Here is a 16,830-nt window from a genome sequence, read left to right as displayed (position 1 = left end):
AATGGACTTATCGGTTTTTGCAAACAAACTCTTCACATGAAAGAAACTGATTTCTTAGATCATCCTGGTGTGTTCTGAGGGAAAGATTGCCATAACGTGCGAAAATTGGTAATTGTGCATCGTTCAAAATTCTCACCTACATTTTATATACACCTTACATAGTCCTAACATTACATACCTGACATGATGATGCTGAGGAGATGGCTGTTGAGAGGAAATCACCGTCCAGGTAAGGGCATGTCAAACTGAACCTCAACAAACTTGGCAGAGTGAATACCCATTGGGCAAAGTCACCGCCCCTTGAAGGCGGCTGTTCAGAACCGTCATACCAGCGCTTTAATGAAAAGTTCATATCTTGTATCTGGAGAAAAAAAATAACAAGAACAAACCAAAACATGACTTAAACTTCACATTAATGAATGAAATGATAAACAAAATGACTAATTACATGAATTTACACAAATACATTGTTCAAGCAGAAGCCTGAGGGTATAAGCTCAATCGTAAGATGTAAGAACTTTTATTATCACATTGCTAATGCAAATCTCTCTTTACACACCTTTGCACTTCCGTACTCTTCAGCAGTATATTTACAAGAACATAATGCCTTGTATACTATGCATTAGGCTAGTATCGTCCAAACTACAGGCCTACTTAGTGGCTAAATGAACCCTGGTGTTAGGTTTAGATTAGGAATTCTTCCATAGATTTTGTCAATATAGTGACCAGTTGATACATGAACCTTTCATCAAATCACGTGGGAGAACAGGGGAAAAAAAGAAATTGCAAAGAGTTAGGTGATGAAAAAACACACTAATATACTATAAGACTTATGATACACGAAAGAAACAGACATTTCCACAGAGGTGCATCTTTAGTTTATATCTTTATTGTTAATTTTCTCCACATTTATATTACGGTATCAAAGTTACAATTGCACATACGTCATGATAAGGAGTTATCAATTTGACCACAGTTCATTTTTTTTAATGATTATCATTGAGATGGTATAAACCTACACTTCTTGACGCATTACCCATCTTGTAACTTTATATTGATTGTATTATGATGTAAGTGGAAGTGTATTAAAAAAAGACACATGAACACACAATCAAAGTAATGTATGAGGAATTCAATCAAACAGGGACATACTTCGTGACGGAGCCCCCCCCCCCCCCGCCAGGAAAAAACAAAACAAAACAAAACGGATGGAGGTCAAGGAACTAACCTTGACAGCATAACGCCGGGATCATAAAGAAATAGAAAAAAAAGTGAAATGTAAAGAGATTGTTAAATGTCATAAGCTATAGATTTTGGAAGTGTTAAAAAAAAACACGTACGTATTACAGGAAAACAAATCAGAGGAATCTAAATTTTGGCACATATTCATTAAGATTGGTAAAACTCTGAGCAAACGAGCTGGGGACCTCCCAGCAGTGCACAATTTGCGGTAACTCCATACACCACGCTCGATGAGCAGACTGCCATAAAGACCTTACAGAAATAGGCTTGTTGCTTGAAAATGTATACACGAGTGATGGCCTACGTAACACAAATAACTGGCATAATGCAGATTAGCAGCTAAGGAAAATTAAACAGATCATCTCAGTCACAGTTGGGTCCTCCCTCTAAATATCAGCAAACTTAACGTTATTGTTCTGATCATTCTATGCGTTTCGGTTTGACGACGTGAAACTATATAACGTCCTGAAGCAAATATTGCGTACAGAATTGGCTCTACATAATTTGCAGAGACAATACGTGTAGTATATGATTTAAGTACAGAATGTGAATAACAGGATGGCTTCGGACGTGATCAAGGGAATTCGTTAAGCAATATGTGATCGGCATGTGAGAGGTTCATATCATTGGTTAATTTCCATTAGAATTATTTATTTGTTTTTCTTAGGTCTCTCGAATTCTAAGACTGTCAACCAAGTATAGGGGTCACACCTGTAAATATAATTGAATATCCCTGAGTGCTTCACAAATTGAACCAAAGATGCTAGGTATGGGTAAAAAAAAAAATCATAAATAAAAATCATAAATGCAGTTCGGCAAAAAAAAAAAGAGACCATAGGGTGCATTAAAAAAAAAAAAAAAAAATATATATATATATATATATATATATATATATATATATATTTTTTTTTTTTTTTGGGGGGGGGGGGGAAGACTCGTAATTTTGCTTTGCGAACCCTTGAACAGAGTTTGACCTGAAGAATCCCCTCGGAAATTTGATTGAAGGAAGGGATTATCTCACTTTTTTTCAGATAAGTGCAGGTAAAAAAAACTCATTTCTCCCAGCGAATTCAAATACAGAGATTCTTTTTTTTTCACACACAAAACTTTCAATATCGACTGGGAATGTAAAAACGCTGTAGCAGAATGTTAAAATCATGTGTTTCAATGGTATCATCTACCGATGGTATATGTAGAAGAACTCGATGACTAACAGAATTGCTCATAAACCATAACCGCTGCTTCAATACTATGTAAACCTCACAACGGATTTCACCAAACTTGGCAGATAACGTCCTTATGGTGAAACTTGTTATGATCGTATTTCTTTGAATGATCCCCCCCCCCCCCCCGACGAAGATAGGAAGGACAGAGGAGTTGAAACATCAGAGTACATGAGCTTTTTTATCTTTTTCCGTCAAATCGAAAAAGATAGAGCTAAGTTAATGCTATCAAGACATTAAATGACTGAAATGTCATGTTCAATTGTGACATATCCAGCAGCAGAAGGGGGAGAGGGAGGGGGTTGAAGCCTTGGAGTCCATAAACACTGTATTTGTTTGTATCTTATTCTGTCGAATTGAAGAAAAAAAGTAGAGCTAAGCTAAGTGCTTTGAAGACAGTAATGACTGAAATTCCATGTTTGATTATGGTGGATTCAGAGGTGTCCCAATGGAGGAGGGATGGGCGGAGGAGTAGTATTTTCGCTTTTTTCACCTTTCGTTTTTTGCTTTGTTTTTGTTTTCAGTTGGTACTTCTGTGTGGTACTGCCGTGTGGTATTGTGCTGTGATAGTCATGTGGTATAGCATGCCCACAGAAGAAAAAAAAAACACAAAATATCCTGCTACATTTTTTTTTTCTGTAATTAAAGTGTACAAGAAAGCAGTTGTAAAGACCGTATGTATCCATACTACTGAACATTCTCGGCACACAACCAGAAGAAATTATTGTGTGCAAGTTACAGGCAATGAAGTGGCATTTGTATATGGTTTTGTGGTTTTGGAAGATGATAGTGAAGCCTTCGATGATGGCCCATTTGTAAAGAATAGAGACAGGGAGAGCCATGCTGATGCTGGACACATCAGAGTAGTAAAACGTGTGACCAATACAGCGTATGCAGTGCCTCCTGGTGAATGTCGTAGAAAAGCATGTGATTTATGAGAGAAACAGGGAAGTCATAACATGTCACTTTTTGTTCTCTTTCCACAAGTCGATACATAAACTTTCCTAAAAAAAGGTCGGGGAACATGAAATGAAAAGTTGCAAAGAGTTGTATATCATTAGATCATTGGATATTAATTCCATTTCGATTGTAGGTAACGATATCCCTCTCGCAATCAAGTCATGTCAAGGGGGGGGGGTGCGTTTTAAAACTAAATGTAACGCAGATTTTTGGACAGACATTTAGAATTGAGGAAGCTCTCAATCCTCAGACTTTTAGTTTTTTTTTTTTTTTTAGGGAAACCAAGCGGGGAAAGGGCACCGGCGTAGCTAGGCTTCCATTGTTGTTGTTGTTGTTGTTGTTATTATTTTTTTTTTTTTTGGGGGGGGGGGGGCTGTTATAGTATGCGAGGGAGCGAAGCGACCGAGTCCGAGCGAATGGAGCGAGAAAGCGGGGGGGGGGGGGGGTGGGAGGGGGTTGTCCCCCTCCCACTTTAAGAACTTTTGCATTTTCATGTAGTAAATGGTGCAATTTGATGCAAGTTTTTTGCTTGTTTTATCGACTTGAAAAAGTCCCACTTGTTTAAGGTAGCAGTATATTTTGATGTCGATTATTATTGAACAATATGCCTATAAAATGGTATCATCAAAGTAAACTCCCTGTTTTAATATTTACACTGAATATCATGAACGAGCGGAGTGAGCAACGGGGAGGGTGTGTCCACAGTGAGGTGGGAGGTGAGAAGTTTTTGCATATTGATGTTGTAAATGGTGCAGTTTGATGCATGATTTTGCTTGTTTTATCGACTTGAAATATTCCCACCCTTTTAAGGTAGCTGTATATTTTGATGAAGATTATTGTTGTATTTGCCTATGGAATAGTATCATCCACATAAACTTCCTGTTTTGATATTTACACTGAATATCATGAACGCGACCGAGCAAAAGCGAGCGGAGGGAGCGAGAGGGGAGGGTGTGGGAGGGGGTTGTCCCCTATCCCACGGTGAGAACGTTTCTTTGTTTTTGTCTTTGTTTTTTTTTTTTTCATTTTGATGTTGTGAAAGGTGTAATTTGATGCAGGTTTTAGCGTGTTTTATCGACTTGAAGCAGTCCCACTTGATCTTGATTAAGGTAGCAGTACATTTTGATCTTCCTCTGCTTGTGGTCTGTCTGTCTGATCTGTCGTCTTGAGTCTTATGCAGTGAAGACTGCGTCCCTCAGCCAGGACCTGGCAGCAGGGGTGAGGCTACGAAGGGCAGTCATCCTCCCGCCAGGCGATGGATGGTGCAGTCCTCTACCAGGTGATCTGCTGTCTGTATTTCCCCGCAGTCGCATCTGTCTGTCTCTGACAGTTTCCACTGGTGCAGGCATGCTTGGAAGCGCCCGACTCCAGTGCGGAGTCGGTTGAGGGCGACACCAGTCCTTTCGTGGGAGGTCGCAGCCAGAGGGGTGAGATGTAAGTGGCAGCATGTTAGTGAGTCTGCCTGCAGGCTGTTGCTCCTTCCATTTGTTTTTGAGCCAGGCCTTCCGACTGAGGTTCCTGTTCTCTGAGAGGGCTTGTGCAGTCCTGATAAAAGGCTTCCTGCTTTTGAGGCGCTGTCTAGGGAGGGCAGCGTGCATCTTGGTGTGGAGGGGATGGTGTTCTTCCGTGTCAGCCTTCAGTGCTGCCTGTCTTGTAGCGCTTCTCTTCTGAGGTGATGGGGTGGAATGCCTGCTAGCACAGGGAGCTGGTGGGTGGGGTTGGTTTCAGGCAGCCTGTGATGGTGCGGAGAGCAGAGTTGAGTTGGGTGTCCACTCTCTTGGTATGGCAGCTACGCCCCCAGGCAGAGACACAGTATTCCGCTGGAGCGTAGACAAGGGCGAGGGCGGTGGAGCGGAGGGTGGTAAAATCTGCTCCCCAGTCATGGCCGCATAGTCTGCGTAGAAGGCACACTCTGGCAGATGCTTTCCCAGCTACATTCAGTGCATGGTGACGGAAGGTGAGTGAGCAGTCGAGTTTCACTCCGAGGTAAGTTGGAGTAGCACAGAATGGAAGATCGGTTCCTTGAAGTTTGACATGGAGTTGGCGGTCAAAGGAATTCTACTATGTTCAGCTTGTGTAAATGTATTAAAACATCAAACATGAGGAAATCAAATCAAAAGAGACAAGTCTGTGGATAGCCATGGATTTCAAGCAGCACTAAGGACAGGGAACCAATACATGCAGACCACAGTGCGGTGTGTACAAACATCGCACCCGATTAAGCCATTTTACACTTCCAGGGATCATCACGGACGATCATAACCCATCAAATGCCGTTGTTGATCCAATCCTAACCGGATTTGACACGGACAGTATGGTGTTTACACGAATTATTCAGACACACACGAAATATAGCCCCGTAGAGTTATGTACATCATCGTCCTGACATGACATACCTGACATGATGATGCTAAGGCGATGGCTGTTGAGGGGAAATCACCGTCCAGGTAGTAGCAATCCAGACTGAAGCTTGACAGACTTGGCAGAGAAGTTACCAATCGGGCTAAGTCACCTCCCACTGAGGATTCATGTTCAGAACCATCATCCCGATCCTTTAACAACATCTTCAAATCTTGTATCTGGAGGAAAGCAAATAATACCAACACAGACGAAAACATAGCGTTAAGTTAAGAAAAACAGAAAGAAAATAAATCAAACATAGAGACAATGACTGATTAAATGACTTTACACAAATACAATGTTCGTATAGAAGCCTGTAGGACGAGTCTCGAGTAACTCGGGCAAGTTTTGAGGAACTGATTTTGAGATGATTTTTGTCAAATTTGTAATAAAATTCTCATAAAAAGTTTCCGTGTCCTCGTGCTGAATGTCAGCGGACAACAAGGTTTCAGATAATTCTTCAAAAGTATTCCAATCTGCGTTTTTAAAGTGATAACGACTTAATCGATCTTCTTGATTTACTTCAACACTGCAAGAGAAATTCTTAATTGTTATAGCCAATGGAAAATGGTCGCTACTGAAGCGATCGGTAAGGACAGACCAGTTGCTTTTATTTGCTATGTTTGGGCTTGCCATTGTAAGGTCAAGGCATGACAGTTTGCCGGAGTATGGATCTAACCTCGTTCCTGCGCCGTCATTTAGCAGGACCAGGTGTTGGTCGTTGATAAATTCCTCGATGAGGTGACCACTGCGATTTGTGTGCTCGCTTCCCCACAGGACATTTTTAGTATCATTTCGATTGCTTCTGATTGACTGCGAAAGTGCCTCAATTGTGTTTTGATCAATCTTTTGACAGGGGTTATAGAAATTTATTACAGTCAAACGGGAAGAATTTATATGGAGAGTTCCGCATGAGAGGTTGGAGAGTTGAAAGGGATAGTGTTATGCACGTAGATGGCACACCCGCCTCGGGGGCCACTCTTCCTATTTCGTGGGAAGCATATATAAATGTAGTCATCAGGTGTATCAATATTTGCAATGCATGAAGGCACGGTTACTGACTAGATAACACTGTTATTGAATATGAAATTACCCTTTCATAACAAAATTTATATCATTGGGCATGTTGGGTATTTCATAACATTATTAGACAATAATTCAAAGGAAATCCCAGCATAATACTTCGAATTTAGAATTATTTTTATGAATTCACTAAAATTTAGGTTGCTTTCTATGAATATTCATGAGCTATGCAAAAACAAATACCACAGAAATACTACATGAAGTATCACATACTGCTTCTCAGCACTTACACTTAATAGGTAATAATGTAGGAGTATATATATATAGGACAGGTTAAGTACTACTTAAATAAATTGTCATAATTCACAGCATAACTCATCTATTAATGAGATTCTGGAATATGTGTTTTGTTTTGTTTTTGCTTTGTTTTTGTTTGTTTGTTTTTTTTTCCAGTTGGTACGACTGTGTGGTACAGCTTTGTGGTATTGTCCTGTGATAGTCATGTGGTATGGCATGTCCAGAAAAAAAAAACAAAACAAACAAACAAACACAAGAATATCCTGTGATATTTTTCTGCCTTTTATTAAAGTGTACAAGAAAGCAGTTGCAAACACAGTGTGTATCAGTGCTACTGAATATTCTCGGCACACTACCAGAAGAAATTATTGTGTGCAAGTTACAGGCAATGAAGTGGAATTTTTACAAGGTTTTGTGGTACTGGAAGATGATAGTGATGCTTTCGATGATGGCCCATTTGTAAAGAATAGAGACAGGGAGAGCCATGCTGATGCTGAACACATCAGAGTAGTAAAACGTGTGACCAATAGATTGTATGCAATACCTCTTAATGAAATCGTAGCAAAGTATGTGATTTATGAGAGAAACAGGGAAATTATAACATGTCAGTTTTTGTTCTCTTTCCATATTAAAAGTTGATACATAAAGTTTCCTAAAAACAGGTGGGGGAACATGCAATGAGAAGCTGCAAAGAGTTGTATATCATTGGATTACTGGATATTAATTCCATTTCGATTGTACGTAACGATATCCCTCTGCCAAGTCATGTCGCAATAAAGGGGCGTCACCAGCTTTTTTTCAGGGGGTGCGTTTTAAAACTAAATAAAACGCCTATTTTTTTTTTTTGGACAAAGATTTGGAATTCAGGAAGCTCTCAATCCCCAGGCTTTTAGAATTTTTTTTTTTTTTTTTTTTTTTTTTTTTTTTTTAGGGAAACCAAGCAGGAAAAGGGCACCGGCGTAGCTAGGATTTCATTTTTTATTATTTTTTTTTTCTGGGGGGGGGGGGGGTAGTATGCGAGGGAGCGAAGCGACCGAACCCGAGCGAACGGAGCGAGAAAACTTTTTGCATTTTGATGTTGTAAATCGTGCAATTTGACGCATATCTTTGCTTGTTTTATCGACTTGAAGCAGTCCCTCTTGTTTAAGGTAGCAGTATATTCTGATGTCGAATATTATTGAACAATAAGCCTATAAAATTATATCATCAAAGTACACTTTCTGTGTTAATATGTACACTGAATATCATGAACGCGACCAAGAAAGAGCGAGCGGAGTGAGAAAGGGGAGGGCGGGGTGGGAGGGGGTGTCCCCCTCCCACGATTAGAAGCTTTTGCATAATGATGTCGTAAATGGTGCAATTTGATGCATGGTTTTCCTTGTTTTATCGCCGAATTGAAATATTCCCACCCGTTTAAGGTAGCTGTATATTTTGATGAAGATTATTATCTAACAATTTGCCTATAGAATAGTATCATCCATATAAACTTCCTGTTTTGATATTTACACTGAATATCATGAACGCGACCGAGCAAGAGCGAACATGATTTTAGCGTATTTTCTATGTAATTTTTTATATTTTAGTGAATAGCGCCCTCAGTGGATGACTTTGAGAAATTTCCAATATTGGGTCATGTAAAGTATGAGTTGCTCTACTTATGTACCAAATATGATGGTTATACATCATTTGTGACCCTGAACCTCAAAACAAACAAAAGGTCGCCAGACATGAATTTTTAGTTAAGACCATATTCTGAAAGAACAGACTTTAAGCTTTAAAATGATGTACAACTCAAATCAAATGGACTCTCCTAACCTATGTAAATAGTGGAAAGAAAGCACAAACTCAGGAAAAGTGTGAACTGAGAAAAGAGGCTCTGAAGTACAGTGTCTATTCAAGCGCTTAATCTTCACCAAACCGTGCTGGCTTTGCAATGAATGGGACAAAAAACAGGAAGTAAACCACCAGAGTAACAACAATGAAGGGATTATCAGATTAAATTGAAATTAGACATGCCTCATTAATACATTCTGTCCATAATTAATGCCAACTTTCAAAGCAGTAGCACTATCCTTTCAAAAGTTATAGGAGTTGAAACTGAAGAGTGTGGACAAGGTTTTTCAGAAATGAAAAAGGGTTTCTAAAGACACACCTAATCACACTATTCCACCAAAAATGTTCGAGATAAACTGCTAAAAAAACACACTTTCCTGCCCGTTTTATGATGCCAAATTTTAGCATAATGTAAAAGAAGACCCTCTCTTTTAGAAAATAAATATATGAAAAAGTCAAGTTCGGCTAGGTTGACCCACTTCACTTATTTTCAGTCCTCACGCAAAATCAGTGTGTGCGACTTTATGTTCGTTTTGAGGTGCACGGTCACATATGATAAAGAAGTGCCTGGAAGGGGTCAAAATAACTTGGCCTTTATAGGGTTAAAGGGGATGGCTAGTAACCGATCAGTGAGAATCAGTGGGAATGCTGAGGGATGATTGTTCCAATCCTTGTGGAATTCATTCAAATAGATTCGTCATACAATTTATATCGAAACAAAGCTTGGCATTCCTCTTTAACTTTGCCTACTATTATGCCCATCTGAACAGAAATTTTTAGAAGTTATACACATTGGAAAAACAGAATTCATTCTCAAAGCATGACTACCTTCGTGTCTCAGAATAATGTGGCACACAGGGGGTTTCCACCAAGGCACATAAAGAGTTAAGAGTACATTATATATCTACTGTTGTGTGAAAATTATTTGCTTCAGAACGGTCTCACATTCAAGTAATGTGCAGATAAATGCCCCGTCACTTACCAGGCACGCTAACCTGGAAACATTAAACTGCACATTACTTGAATATGAGACCATTCTGAAGCAAATAATTTTTCACACAACAATAGATATATAATGTACTCTTCAATGAATCCAACAAGAATTGGAACAATCATCCTCCAGCATTCCCACTGATTCCCACTGATCAGTTACTCGCCATCACCTTTAAGGTAGCAGTACATTTTGATAGAAATTGTTATTTAACAATGTGCCTATAATTGATGTCATTTAACCCGTTGAGGACGAGTCCCGAGTATACTCGGGCAGGTGTCTATGGGAAATGCGTGTTGTAGCAAAATCAAACCGTCCTCAAAGGGTTAAATAAACTTCTTGTATTAATTGTTACACTGATGTCATGAACGCGACCGAGCCCGAGCAAGCGGAGCGAGCGAGGGAGAGGTTGTGGGAGTAAGGGGGTCGTCCCCCAGCACGGTGAGAACGGAAATTGCATTTTGATGTTGTAAAATGGTGCAATTTGATGCATCCAGAAATTGTCATTCCCCGTTGTGTACTAAGCCTAAAGAAGGGTCAAGGCAATGGGAGGGTGGTAAGATACCTCTCCTATATTCGATCATAATTTTTCCACCTTCCAAATTCCAGGTCAAAATCTTGGGGGGAAGGGGGGGGGAGGAGGGGCGACTGCTCTTTCGCCCTTCCCCCCACTCACACACACACACACACACACACACACACACACACACACACACACATACTTTTAGGTGAAATATTTGGACAGATTTCTAACAAAATAAAGCAAGAAAATATTTTCATTTTGGGAATTATAATTATGTGTGGGTGGGGCAGATATGGGGCGCTTTCTTTTCTTCCAAAAGCAACAAATCTTCTCATCTCATTCAATTATTAATTATGGAGGGGGCGCAAAATTATAATATGCTTGCCCGGCCAATTTTTTAGTTGGGTAAACTTTTTTCTTTTGTTTGCCCCCCCCCCCCTCCAAAAAAAGAAGAAAATATTTTCGTCTCGATAGTTAAGGGGGGGGAGGGGGAGGGCAATATTATGATATACTTGCCCTCCAGTTTTTGGTTTCTTTTCTTGTATGAGGTTAAGGCTCGCGCTTGGGCTCGCATTATCAATATGGATTGGTCACCAGCAACGTGCTGTACATAGACCCTTCATACTTGTAAGTAGCACGAAGCACGTACATGCAAACATGTACGTGCTCCGTACCGTACAGTACGGTCGATAAACCATAGTAAACACTGTAGAATACTCGTAGATATGTATGAAATCAGTGCTGACAGAGCCCAGGATGAGAATCGTTTTTGCACACGATTTTGTTGTCCCTGATGGAAAATAAAAGAGAGAGAGAAAAAAAAAACCAGAATAATCATTTAGCGTCCGACGTTGAGGTCACTCTCAGACTGAAGTGGTGATTTTCTTTTTTTTTTCTTCTTCTTTTTGCGGTCTGAAGGGGGGTGCGTCCGCACCACAACGCACCCCCCCCCCTAGTGACGCTTATGCGATCTTACGTTATGTTTGACTCTCACATGGCTATGTCTGATCAAATCACCAACATTAAAGCAGTCCGTTTCCAACTGCGCACATCGGTTTTTTCGCAGGTATTTGACTCGCTCTGGAACGGAAAAAAAAAAATGTTCACGCACTCATTTCTTCACGCCTTGATTTCGGTAATGATTTGTTTTTCAATCTACCAAACTACGAATTGTTCAATTACAAAAGCTACAAAAAAGCCGCTGCACGTATTGTTTCTTTGTCACGTAAACACAGTCATATTACCCCTATCCTGAAGAGTCTTCATTCGTTACCTGTATACAGGAGCGTATTCGGTTTAAGATACTTCTTTTGATTTATCACGTTACTGAGAGGGCAGTTCCTGATTACATTGTTTGTTTGTTTCGTCAATACCAACGTAAACGAACTCTTCGATCCTCAACTTCGGGTGTTTTACATATTCCGTTTTCTATAAGAAATCTTGGGGGAACTAACTTTCGCTCACGCCCTTCCAACACTGTGGAATTCACTTTTTCGTGAGCTGAAAGATTCATATTCCTTAAAATCTTTTTCGGAGTAATTTAAAATCTTATTTATCTATCAGTGAATTTTGAAGACAAGTGCCTTTTGAAGACGGACTTTTATATCTTTTTTTTTCTGCTTTTCATCTTCTTCTATTACGGTGATGTATTTGTATCTACAGTCTTTTTTTTTTTGCTTCCATGTAAAGCGCCTTGAGCATTAAATTAAAGTGGAGAATGGCGCTATAGAAATTGTATGTATTATTATTACTATTAAAAAACACATCAACCCAAAATGAGACTTATGGCAGTACATGAAATAAATGATTGATATTTCATGTTTGATCACGGCGGATCCAGTAGTGCCCTGAAGGGGGCGAGTTGGGGGAGATAGAGGAGGCGGGTTTTGTTTCACTCTTTCAACATTTTTTTTTTAAAGCATGCACGGCAGATTTCACCAAACTGTTGAATGCGATCTTTTACGTTGAATTCGCCATATCAAAACATGAAATTTCAGTCAGTAATGTCTTTATAGCAGTGACTTAGCTCTATTTGTTTTGATTTGACGGAAGAAGATACCCCCCCCCCCAAAAAAAAAAAAAAAAAAATCCAGAGTTTCTAATACGGACTCTGACCTTTCAACTCCTCCTCCCTCTTTTGGAGAGGGGGGGGGGAGGTTCGAATAGAAAGAAATAATGAAGATCGTATCACCATAAAGATGCTATCGGCTAGGTTTGGGAAAATCCGTCAACGATTTTCTTTTTTTGCGCCCCAATGTGTAAAAGAAAGGAACTGCAACTGTAAACTTGAACTAAAAAGATCTTCCTTTTCTAAATGTAAGCCCTCCTATCCTTGTTACCGACCTGAATAACAACATTTTCACAAAAGTTCGTTCAAACTCTTATTGCAAAATAATTAGATATCCCCTGGCTGCGAGAGTAACACATTTTAATTTTTTTTTTCATTTTCGGAATGACAAACCTTTGGGATAATGAATAAAGGGAATAACCAGGAATTCGGAGCAACGATTCGTTGGGAGAGGAAACGTATCAAAGTGCGACATCAAACCTATTACTCAATCATCTCTTTGTTAACATTTTTTTTTTTGTAAAGTGAACACAAAAGTACAAACAACTCGACGATCTCTCTGTCTCTTAAATGTAAAATAAAAAAAAAATAGTTGGAATGGCAAATTACTATTGCTTTTCATTGATGAGTATAAAAACACCATATCATGCTAAACGGAGGATTTCCGTGTTTTTCATCAGACAATGATTGTATACTGCATCATTTTTGTTCGTTTGTGACGAAATTTCAATGCATGAAAAATAAACAAAAACAACCCCTACAGAGAAATTCGGTATAACGGGAGTACACTGGCAATTCTTTTCTCTGCGTGTTGGAGCTCCATCCCTTCTCCGTTTCTTCTCCTTTTCATTCAACTGCTTCCACGTTTAAGAAAAAAAAAATACGTTTCTTCTTGCCACATGCCCATTACAAACTTCTTCCGTCATTTCACCCTTTTCATTGTAATATATGTGACTGCTCATCACTTTTCGGATTTTTTGTTTTTGTTTTGTTTTGTTTGTTTTTTCTTTACATTGGTCGCAGTATGTACAAACTTCTTAGGGAATGAGAGAAAAATCGTTGTGAAGGGAAAAAGTAGAACGTATAAAGGCATAGAACATAATGACAATCACAGCGAACGTCCGTGATGGAAAGCAAAAATGAATTTGTTCTGTTGAGATGGCCGCTACCCTACTCAAAATATATACACGGGGAGCATTTGTCACTAAAAAGTGGCAGTGTTCCTTTATCTACTACTTTGAAATTCATGGACTAATTCTGACAACTAACATCCGGGAGCAAAACATTTTCCTTTTGCAAACGCAGGTTAATTGAATGCTAAACGTTATTCACTTTTGCGTATGAGAGACTCCGTGATTTGATAATTAATGTTTTAAAGTAACATTAACAAAATGCACAGTGTTATATTTTTGAAATTATCAAAAATTTCCTTTCTCAGAACGAAAATCCGTAAGCGAAACTTTTAGAACTTTTTTACAGTTCAAATTGTCTTCAAAACCTCATCAGAAAGAAGTTTAAAACGTCAGAAATTTCGTATTACTCAAAATTCCATTTTCCTATTACTTGATTTTTTGTGTTCAGCTGTTTTCATGTCAAGAGGGAAAACAAGCGTAAAGTAAATTTTGAGCTATTTGTTCCTCATGATCACATACCGCTTTAACAATTCTGAAACTACTGCTCTATATTATCGCTATCGGTCGTATTGTATACGGCACGGACGTTCGCTGAAATTGTCACGGACGTTCATTCTACTACTAGGGTCATGTTCGATTACAGGAAACTAATTGACAAAGAGTACGTAGCCTTCCTACCTCTTTCAAAATTTTGAAAAGGTATTGTCAAAGCATATAATAAGAAATTTAACACCCTTTCAACATATATATTGCTCAGAGAGGGATAAGGAGGTGAATTTTCTGAGAAAATAAAAACTTTTTATCATTTGCTTCGCTTTCGGTGAATTGTATGGTCCAAAAAACTGCAGACGTGCCCCAGTCCGCTACATGGAATCAAGCTCATCGGCTAGAAAGCAAAAGGTAAAATGTGTCTTCGCCATCAAAGCAAGATGGTTTCCCACTTGATAACGCCTTATTTTTTCTCGGAGGTTCGCCTAAAAGCGAAATTTCGGTTCGCATTTGACAAGGGATGGACAGAAACACAAATCATACATATTATCGTGTGGCTAGATCTTAGTTGATTACGACACATAACAATATCGCCAATAACGTTTAATGGGCTACGATCTTTATTAGTAAATAACGGACGAACCTCCGTGACGAAAACTGAGTATAATCTTGTATGAAAGAATGTTACGCCCCACAGCAAGCAGACGTACAATTTTTTGCAGGATACGTACATTAGGTGGAACACCAAATTTTTGTGTACATTTTAGTTGAGACAAAAGGCAGAATTTGCATCAGCGATAGAAATCAAGCATCACCGACGTTCGTCTGTTTATCACTTTGATACTTAAATTGTTCTCTGTAATTCTATGCGTGCTCATAGAGTTCTTATAATTTAGTGGTACTATACCCATGATGTGTCACATCCAGAACACGGTCAGATATTAGATGCCACGTAACTTAAAGGGCGAATAATTTTGTTTGAGAAACAGAAATAAAATGGAAATAGCATTTTACCATATTTTTACGTTTTAAGTCCTTGTCAAATGCAAAATATCTGTCGAAAGGCCATCAAACCATCATTTCCTGAAAGGAGATTTATTAGGCTTTGAGAAGACAATGAAGAGTTTGTTTGCAAAAACCGATAAATCCATATTTGCCAAATGGAGATATTTGCGATTAAAGGTCAAGAAAAATAAAGAGAATAATAAGAAATTTTTTACTTCTTTTGACCATAACTTCAAAAATGTACCTTTATATGTAGTGACCAATATATCATTTAAAAGTTATTATCTTTTACTTTATGGCAGAGACCTTAATTCCAAATCTTCAAAAATGGACTTATCGGTTTTTGCAAACAAACTCTTCACATGAAAGAAACTGATTTCTTAGATCATCCTGGTGTGTTCTGAGGGAAAGATTGCCATAACGTGCGAAAATTGGTAATTGTGCATCGTTCAAAATTCTCACCTACATTTTATATACACCTTACATAGTCCTAACATTACATACCTGACATGATGATGCTGAGGAGATGGCTGTTGAGAGGAAATCACCGTCCAGGTAAGGGCATGTCAATCTGAACCTCAACAAACTTGGCAGAGTGAATACCCATTGGGCAAAGTCACCGCCCCTTGAAGGCGGCTGTTTAGAACGGTCATACCAGCGCTTTAATGAAAAGTTCATATCTTGTATCTGGAGAAAAAAAATAACAAGAACAAACCAAAACATGACTTAAACTTCACATTAATGAATGAAATGATAAACAAAATGACTAATTACATGAATTTACACAAATACATTGTTCAAGCAGAAGCCTGAGGGTATAAGCTCAATCGTAAGATGTAAGAACTTTTATTATCACATTGCTAATGCAAATCTCTCTTTACACACCTTTGCACTTCCGTACTCTTCAGCAGTATATTTACAAGAACATAATGCCTTGTATACTATGCATTAGGCTAGTATCGTCCAAACTACAGGCTACTTAGTGGCTAAATGAACCCTGGTGTTAGGTTTAGATTAGGAATTCTTCCATAGATTTTGTCAATATAGTGACCAGTTGATACATGAACCTTTCATCAAATCACGTGGGAGAACAGGGGAAAAAAAGAAATTGCAAAGAGTTAGGTGATGAAAAAACACACTAATATACTATAAGACTTATGATACACGAAAGAAACAGACATTTCCACAGAGGTGCATCTTTAGTTTATATCTTTATTGTTAATTTTCTCCACATTTATATTACGGTATCAAAGTTACAATTGCACATACGTCATGATAAGGAGTTATCAATAATTTGACCACAGTTCATTTTTTTTAATGATTATCATTGAGATGGTATAAACCTACACTTCTTGACGCATTACCCATCTTGTAACTTTATATTGATTGTATTATGATGTAAGTGGAAGTGTATTAAAAAAAGACACATGAACACACAATCAAAGTAATGTATGAGGAATTCAATCAAACAGGGACATACTTCGTGACGCCCCCCCCCCCCCCCCCCCCGGGCCAGGAAAAAACAAAACAAAACAAAACGGATGGAGGTCAAGGAACTAACCTTGACAGCATAACGCCGGGATCATAAAGAAATAGAAAAAAAAAGTGAAATGTAAAGAGATTGTTAAATGTCATAAGCTATA

At 38.7% G+C, this 16,830-nt stretch overlaps 1 protein-coding gene across 1 annotated transcript in view; it reads right to left on the bottom strand.

Moving 5' to 3' along the window:
* LOC140246801 (uncharacterized) overlaps positions 1–16,830 on the bottom strand; it is a 112,619-nt gene that overhangs the window by 24,585 nt on the left and 71,204 nt on the right. Inside the window, exon 6 of the mRNA XM_072326133.1 lies at positions 179–361. Coding sequence (XP_072182234.1) covers positions 179–361 — 183 coding nt within the window. The remainder of the gene's footprint in view (positions 1–178; positions 362–16,830) is intronic.

The sequence above is a fragment of the Diadema setosum genome, chromosome 3, assembly GCF_964275005.1.
Source record: "Diadema setosum chromosome 3, eeDiaSeto1, whole genome shotgun sequence".
NCBI lineage: Eukaryota > Metazoa > Echinodermata > Echinoidea > Diadematoida > Diadematidae > Diadema > Diadema setosum.
Note: the sequence above shows the minus strand (reverse complement) of the source record. Positions and strands in the feature narration are given on the sequence as shown.